This window comes from Manacus vitellinus, unplaced genomic scaffold, assembly GCF_001715985.3.
Source record: "Manacus vitellinus isolate BGI_N305 unplaced genomic scaffold, ASM171598v3 scaffold_3_pilon, whole genome shotgun sequence".
Lineage (NCBI taxonomy): Eukaryota > Metazoa > Chordata > Aves > Passeriformes > Pipridae > Manacus > Manacus vitellinus.
In genome coordinates this window covers 543,476-552,165 of record NW_021940535.1, presented here as the reverse complement: position 1 = coordinate 552,165, position 8,690 = coordinate 543,476, and the positions used below count along the sequence as shown (strand labels likewise).

At 37.7% G+C, this 8,690-nt stretch overlaps 1 protein-coding gene across 1 annotated transcript; it reads right to left on the bottom strand.

Annotated features, from left to right (window-relative positions):
* Positions 1-670: 670 nt before the first annotated feature.
* Positions 671-4,146, bottom strand: NEUROD6 (neuronal differentiation 6). The gene is made up of 2 exons (XM_008921307.4): positions 3,997-4,146; positions 671-2,594 (listed from the first exon to the last, which is right to left on the bottom strand). Exon 2 carries the CDS (start codon positions 2,571-2,573, stop codon positions 1,560-1,562), a length of 1,014 nt encoding a protein of 337 aa, XP_008919555.1. The 5' UTR covers positions 2,574-2,594; positions 3,997-4,146; the 3' UTR covers positions 671-1,559.
* Between the last annotated feature and the right edge of the window lie 4,544 nt (positions 4,147-8,690).

Below are 8,690 nucleotides of genomic sequence, written 5' to 3'. Positions count from 1 at the left end.
AGAGTACTTTTGTTTGTCAGGTAGATGCTGTTTATCTGTTATAATAAAGAGGTCTTATTCACTCAGAGATTTAAAGTCTGTTGGCCTTTAGGTCAACTGGTCATTCATTTTATTACTCGTGAGCTTGCAGATAAATAGCTCTGACTGGTTAGAAAATGACTGAGGCTCAACTAAGCTCAACTCTTTTAAGGTGTAAGGGACCATGCAGACCCCTGTAGCTGCTGAGCTAATGTGGGTTGCAGGCACATCTGTAGTTTACTGGTGCTGTTTATTAGGCAAGACTAAGTTTAGCAATGTCCAGGAAGTCCTTCTCTCTCTAGTTCTTACGCTTCTCACGCTCCTGCCACTCCTTCATGAGCCAGAGCTGGAGGGGCAGCTAGTGTCTTGCTTATTGGCTCAGGACCCTTTCCTGTATGAAATCTGGCTTTTCATTGAGACATAAAGTTACCTTCTTCCTCTAACCAGTATTTAATTTAGCATACAGCTATTTTTGTGATATTTTAGGTCTGCTGCTTCACTAATACATCCTTCTGAAAATAACACAAGGTTCATGCTGATAATTCGTGACTTCCATCCCTGGACTCAAGCAATATGGGGGTCCTGGGAATAAAGCTGTATAGGCAAGACCAAAGGCAGCCGTATACTGTGAAATAATAAGTATCAGACAAAATACAGTATTGCAGCTAATAGATGTATTTTAAAAGTGGAAACATCTATGTTTAATTGCATTTAAAGTACGTAGTGAGAAACCACAGTTATACATTTTTATAACAAACCTTTACATCTGAAGTCAGAATTATACAAAAAAAAGTGCTGATTATATATGGTCAAAACAACTGAGGCAATTTTTTGACATTATCATCTAAATATTAGCATGTGGCCCCTGTCAGCAACACTCTAAAATCAGGCTGAATAACGTGACAATCATTGTTTTTCCTTAACTTACCCAAAAACAACAACCCAAAACCTGTTTATTTGTTTGTTGGTTGGCCTTTTTTTTTTTGCATAGCTTTCAATATTGCTGCACTCTCACCTTTGCATATTGCAAGCCCATATCAGTTCCAAGATAATTTCCTTAAAGTTCTGAATATTTTTGATCCAGTTCTCCTCAGATACATAATATATATTTTCTTCCAATTATAAATACATATTTTTATTAATCTGATTTCAATAACATGCATTTGTATAATTACTGTACAATCAAAATAGACATTGACCTTACACAGTGTGTATGCTTTTATGCCAGCAACATTGTTCAGACACACTGCTCAACAAATCAAGCAAATAGGGAAATAAAAAGAAAGAAAGGAAGAAGAAATAACCTCTGTGAGGAAATATAATCTCGCAGCAATTACAGACAAAAAAAAAAGGAAAAATACTTATCAGAAAAAGGGAAGGGACTTATTAATACATAGAAAATCCCCACAATAGTTGAAACACACTTTAGGAACTAGTAAACATGTTAAATAGAATTGTGCCAATTACACAGTGCCCAAGCATCTGCTTGCTCTTAATTAGATGGGGAGGTGAATGACCACTGTTTATTTTCATTTTCCTCATTAATTATGAAAAACCGCATTCAATTCATCTTGCATGGTGAGAGACTGGCTGCGCAGATGTAAGTCGTAAGGGAAGTGGCTCTCTGTAGGCAACCTGAACATCGAGCTCTGCCCAAGGGGACCCCTGGATGGCACTGCACAGTAATGCATGCCGTAATTGTAATTTTTGCCATAGTCCAAGCTTTCTTCTTGCTTCAGGGAAAATATCCCATTATAGTTAATGGGGGGAGGACTTATGGGACCTTCAAACTGTGGGCTGGCACACTCCGGGGAAGTGCTTTCATAGAAGGACTCGTAAGCACTGCAGTAATTGTAAGGTTTCATGGACTTGGAGTTGTCTAGAGTCCCATGCCCTGGGGGGGTGCCAAGCTCTGGGCTGTGGTAAGGGGGATAGAAGGTGGAGTAGGGCGTGCGGGTATGATGGGTGCCTTCACCCGCCTGGCCCATTAGGAAACTTCTGGCATTCAGCTGCAGGCACCCCGCCACCAAGTTTGTAGTTGGCTGGGACAGACCCTTGCACAAGTTTTGGACAAAGGTGAGCAGGTCAGGTCTCTTGCCAATTCGCAGGATTTCAGAAAGAGCCCAAATATAGTTCTTGGCTAGTCTTAAAGTTTCTATTTTGGACAGTTTTTGTGTTTTAGAATAACAAGGGACCACTTTCCTTAAATTGTCCAGGGCATCGTTAAGGCCGTGCATGCGATTCCTCTCTCTAGCATTGGCTTCTTGTCGCCTAAATTTGATCCTTTCCATTCTTATCTTGCTTGTTTTTTTTTTCCGAAGACCCCTTCGCCTAGGTAAGCCATTCTCATCCTCCTCTTCTCTCTCCTCCTCCTCCTCCTCTTTTTCTGTGTCTTCTCCAGGAGATCTTTTAATATTCTTTCCTCGGAGCACGATCTGCTTTGAAAAGCTCTCTGGGTTCTTCATTTGCTTTTGGTCATCACTTTCTCTTGAAAACTTTCTACACATCTGGGATTCTGGCATTACAACAGACTCATCAAATGGTAGTGTTAACATGGTTCTATAATCTTAAGTCACCTGAAAGAATGCCAGTACAATGTTTAAATATTTCCATTTTTAAAGTTTCCTGACTCACACACACAGCCTCATGCAGCTTTTTTGTGTCTGCCTGTGCGCTCTCTGTATATGAGAGTGTGTGTGTATATAAATGCACAATCTATATTTCTTGCATAAAATGCCAGTTGCAAATGACCACTTTTTAAAACATAAAAGCTGTTAAGAATTCTAAAATCACTCAGAACATTGGACCTTACAACTAAAAAGACACATTTCTCACAGATAAATATAGAGGAAATCAATATTTAAAATATACAATTAGCTCCCTGCTCATTTATTTTATTTTTAAACAACCCCTTCTAAATCTCACCATGATGGAATTCAAAGAAATGCAAAACACAATAAAGCAATATAGAAATTTCATTAATCCAAATTCCCCTGGGTGGAAAAATTAGCAGAGCAAGTGCAGCCTTAAAATTCAAAGTGCCATATTTCTATTACCTGAGAGTAAATATTTTAAAATCTCTTTTTGACTTATATTTCAAAGTTGTGGGGTTTTTTCCCTCCATGTTTCTTCCTTTATGTATCAAGATATTAAACTCCAGTAAGTTGCAGTGGGTGAGAAGAAAAAAATAATAGAACATCTCCCACAATCACTCAGCTTGTAACATAATGGAAAACAAAGCAGTTTTTTAATGTTTTGTATTAAAATTACATATTACTTATTTCATATTAACACAAAAATCAGAATTATCTAACCTTAAATGTATTTGGATTAGAGTTAGGAAATAAAATCCCCCTGCCATTTTTTTCCCCCAATAATATAAATTCTAATTGATATTATCTGTTTAGTTAGAATCAACTTATTTGCTTTTTCTTTTCTCCTTTATTTTTTCTTCCCCATCAACAGGGGGGGAGGGAGGTGAAAAATTCTCTGCACCCTATAGCAGTGTTTATGTTCTGCAAGGCTCAGATGTCTTCCTCCAGCTCTTAGCTGACAAGAGCAGTCTGTAGATTCTGACTGCAATTCTGCACGTGTGCTCAGAATCCAGTCTGGAATGGAAAAATAATTTCCTTTTCCCAGTTACTTTGCTTTATTTATTTTTTTTTTATTGTAGTTTGGGAGCAATAAAATCTTGGATCCCATGGTCTTCAAAGAGACAAGCAAAGCAAATGCAAGGACTTTTTTTAATAGAAAAAAACTAAACAAAAACCCCGGTCAAAGACTAACTCTATCAGTATTGTCTACACACAATATTACATAGAAGCAATGAAAGTTTGCAATTGCATCAGAAGAATAAAATGTTAGGAGGAGTTATTAGACAGTAAATAGCATACATAAAATACAAGACAATGATACTGTATCTTTAAACACTTGCATGCACACCCAGCACCAACTGAAATATATCTTTATTTGTATTACCTTAGCTTTTTATTTCATTCAACAATCAGTTTTCATTTTTTGCCTTCCAAATCTTTTCAGTCTGAATGTCGCATCGTCTCCTGGAGTCTAGATCTGTGTATATCTGCACTATCTCATTGATCTCTAAAAAGTGACATTGATGCCAACTGCCAGAGCTGGTACCCATGCCATCTGCTAGTGACGTCACAGGGCAGAGAAAACCACGTGAGCCTTTCTCCTGGGACCTTCATTCTGCACTGATCATCTGGCATCCCTCTAAGTGGGTACCAGCATTCATGTATCAACACAGAAGGTTAGACTGATAGAAAAAAAAAAGAAAAAAATCCGCACCAGCATTTCACATACAGTAGGTGCATTTCCACTGTAGTTGCTTCTTTTTAGCAGCCTAGCTGCATGGATAGAGATGCCAACATTTGGTGCTATCCCAGCTTACAGGTACAGCTGCCCTGTGGTTGTTAATACAGTACTGTTTATATGAGAAATGCTGTCTTGTACTGATCTGAGTCCCTCCAGCACACCTGGTACCCAGGGAGAAAAAAGAAAAGGCAAGAAAAGACAGGTAGAAATGGGGAAGTAATGCTGGTGCTATAATGCATAGCACAGTCACAAAAAATGGTTTTTTTGTGATGCTGCTGGGAGTGATTTTTGGGGTGTGGGGACTTTTTGAGTGCAGCTTGTTGCCCCAGAGTACAGGACAATGGGAGCAAATCTCTCGTCGTCAGTAAGAAATCCTCCCCTCACATCTCTTGGTGGTTTTTGACATTGCCAAAAGAAAAGAAGCATTTATGGAAAACTGGATATACAACATGAAGATTTAACAAATGGTGACTTTTTTTCAAAAGCATGTGGCAGGGCTCGCTGGTCCCTGTCCTGCTCTGACACATTGCTATGTGGCTGGGGTGCACCTGCTCAGAGGTGTAACTTTGGATGCTCGAAGAGTTTGCCCCCTGCCAAATTTTCTCTGTCTGCCCGACCTTTTTGTGAATGTTTCCTCAAAATCTCTTTAGAAACTGAGTTATTCCCTTTGGAAACCTACTCTTCCTCCTCCTAAAACTCTCCCCCTACTCTTCCCTTTTCATCTCTGGCTGCTTCTTTCTTCATGCCCTTGTTTCTCCCGTCAGCTGCCTCTCCCTGCTTTTTCGCCTTTAACCCTTTTGTCTCTTTCCACAGGCAAAACACTGTTAAATGAAGATGAAAAAGACTCTCAGCTCAGTTTTACTGTGGAGCTTATGCCAAACTCCACTCCACCTTGCTTTGTTTGGGGTTCATGTTTTTTTTTTAATTTATTTAAGAAGTGGAAATATCAAGAGAATTACAGGGGGAATGATGTGTCATCTTAGAAATATTTTTTTAAAGTTTGCTTTCATTGCTATCATTTATCACTGCTTTTTTGGGACTAAGTAATCTCTATTTTAAAATAGTAAGTGTTGGAGTATGCTTTTAGTATTAAAATAATCCCTGGCTGAGCTGCTATTGTTATGGGTCTATGTCAGCATTTCCATTGTAAATCCTGTTTTTTAAGGGTTTATAATTCATCTCCATTAATTCACAACGGGCCCAAGCTTGGCATTAATGTTCTCAGCCCCAATCCATTCTTTTTTTCCCCACAAAGTTTCATTTAAATCTGTTTGGATATTTTTTTGTTAGAAAAGGGAACAAAAAATAAGGCAGTAGTAGCAGAAAAACAGGTCTGTGTGGAGAGTTGTTTTGTACATCTACATGAATGTGATGTACAAATGATACTTAATGATTTTAGAGACTTTCATTTAAAAAAAAAAAAAAGCCTTCACCCCAAACCTTGTTTGTTTGTTTGTTTTTAAGAAGTAAGACATATCAGATCACTCATTCTTTACAGAGCGCTGGCTTTTTTCGTTTGTTTTTTTTGGTTTTATTTTTGTTTATTTGTTTGTTTGTTTTAAATTTTTATTTTTTAAGGAAAATCTATTTGAAGTGACAAAGATGTTAAAACTCAAGAGGAAACTGTCCCAAAGGATCAAGTGCTATACTATTCATAACATTTGCTTCATTTTATCACAAATATTGCAATCTCTATAACAGAGGAGAGGGTAGAATCCCATTATTCTCAATAGGTATTTATGTATTAAGAATTATATTCTGAAAAATCTTAATCTGAATATGAAAAGTCCTGAGTAACCAAACCCCATTTCAATGCTTACTAAAAATACTTTGAGAATTTGAAGGAAAGGTTGACGTTGTACTGGTCCTGTGTTAAGGGAAGTACCAACAAAATTTTCAATTATATCACCCAGCCTCCAAAATACACTTTTACAAAAATATTTTCTCCATCATTTTTCTTATTGAAGTAGTTGGTTATTTTTTTAAAAGTACTCAAATGCATTCTTGAATGGCTTTCCTACTGCTATTAAAACCCAAAATTAATTAGTTTCTGTTGAAGGATTCCCTCTGTAGCAGTAACATTACATTTTTGCAGATTCTTAATCCATCATTTGACCTTTTTAATATTTTCAAATAAATAGTAGAGAAACAAAATAGCTGAGATATCAAGGTTTAAAAAGCCTCTACTGTGCATGCATAATAACTTTTCGTAAGGATTTTACTACGCATTTTGTATTATGGATCCGTGATATGCAAATGTGTACTGCTGTTAATATGCATTCACAGCATACCCAATAACTGCTGCTTTGCTGTCTACTGTGAATGCATGTTAAGAATAATACACATAATACAGTAAAATGCACTCAATAGAATGGGTGCACAGCACCCAATATGTTACTGAATCCTTATTGCAAATTTTTTCCTGTGCCCAGACTGTATAGTTTTATGTTAAAAGTCAATATATTTCCAGTGCAATATTATTATAGTACATTTAACACAACCAAATGTTAATAGATTCATTGAAATAATATTGAGTCATTAATAGATTCACTGAAATAATACTGAGTTCAAAGAACTGCACAATCTCCATGGTGCATCAGGGGGGCTGACCCAAAGTGCACTGCAATCAATGGGATTCTTTCAAGTAACTTCAATATGCTATCGTCAGAGCCCCTGTGAATGTCTCTACACTTTTTCTCTTTTCTCTTTTTTTTTTCTTTTTTTAAAAAATTTCTTTTGCATTTTTTTCATCATCCTCTCTCACCCTCTTCTAACTGGCCCATATCATCCTGTTTTGCTGAAACAGGAAAACCGTTCCAAATTAAGGAACTCAGGAACATTTTGAAGTGTGGTAATCTTGGTTGTTCACTGGCAGCAATGGGACCTCATGCGCATTAGGACATTGTTTGGAAGGAGAAGTTAGCTGAACCTTTTTCTTTTCAACTTTCAAATGTACGCACTGGACACCGCTGCATCTTAGTCATAGTGACAGTCCTGCTGTGCCAGACTCCCTCTTCCACACTCATGATCTGATGTGAGTTTGCCTTCCTTTCATAGCACCTGTATGCACAGCCCAAACGTCTGGGTAGCTGCCACCTCAGGAGCAAGACTAGCGGAAAATGTGTGTCTAGTGCATCCTAAATTGCAAAGCCAGACCACAAGTGGTAAATAGAAAGGTAACAGTGAGGAAAAACAGTGGCTCCCATTTTCTGCTGAGTATAATGCTCAGGAGGAGGTGTTCGGCAGTTTTTTTGTGTATGTTTTTGGTTTTTTGGTTGGTTGGTTGGTTGGTTTGGGTTTTGTTTGTTTTGGTGTTTTCTTTTGTGTGTGTGTTTTATTTATTTATTTAAATTGTTTTGGTTTGTTTTGTTTTACAAAGAGGATATTATCTTGGTCAGGGACTCTGGTCTGCAAACCCCAGTGAGTTTCAGACTGGTCAGAACTGGGACTTTCAGGTAAGGCAGGACTGTGCCCCTACAAAAGGAGCTACCGGGAAAAAAGAACAGATCAATGTGCCATATGCATGTTGTATGCCAGCTGCCGATCCTGTGTGCAGCTAGCATACCATGGGACTAAAGTGATGTGTGTCCCTCCCTGCCTGGGAAGACCCAGCTTTCTTCTGCCGCTCTGTGTGCCCAGTATGCTGCCGTAGACTATGGACTGCCTTATGAGGGGAACTTGCCATTTCCATCAGCACAACTCAGGTGAAGTTCTTGTTTTTATGAAATAATTTTAAGTGTGGAGCAGGATGACTCAGGCTTATAATAATGGAAATATATGCTCCCTTTGGTTTGCTTTTTATTATCTGAATTTATAACCCTCCTTGCACAGGGCTCTTCCTGAGATACTGGTCTGATGAAGATAACTAAATTTTCATTCAAAAAGTAGAAAAGCTGTGCAATCAGGTATCCCAACCTGTTAATGAACTGTGGCCTCCCTTATATTTTGAAATCTGTGTTACACTTTTGACTGCTCCTAGCATCCGTAATTACCAAATAGCATCTGCAACATGTAATAATGTATGTACTTAAAAGCCTTACTGAAAATCTTTCCTTATTGAAAAGAAAGGTAACTTAGGGTAAAAAAAGCAAAAGCAAAATAAACAGACCTAATCTAGTGCCAGAATTAAATGTTTATCTTCATGACAGTGCTATGAAGCAGGGAAATGCTACTTTTTAGGAGGAAAAGGGAGGCATAAGGATCTTACAGCACCAATCCCGAACTTTTTCCACTGATTCAAAATGTTCAATACAAGTATCAGGAGTAATCAAAAGCCTAATGTCTATTTGATAAACATTCCAGAAATTATTTTTCAAAAGGAGATTAAATGAAGTGTA

Coding starts and splice junctions, on each gene's coding strand:
- NEUROD6 (XM_008921307.4), bottom strand. CDS start 2,573: ATGTTAACACTACCATTTGATGAGTCTGTTGTAATGCCAGAATCCCAG.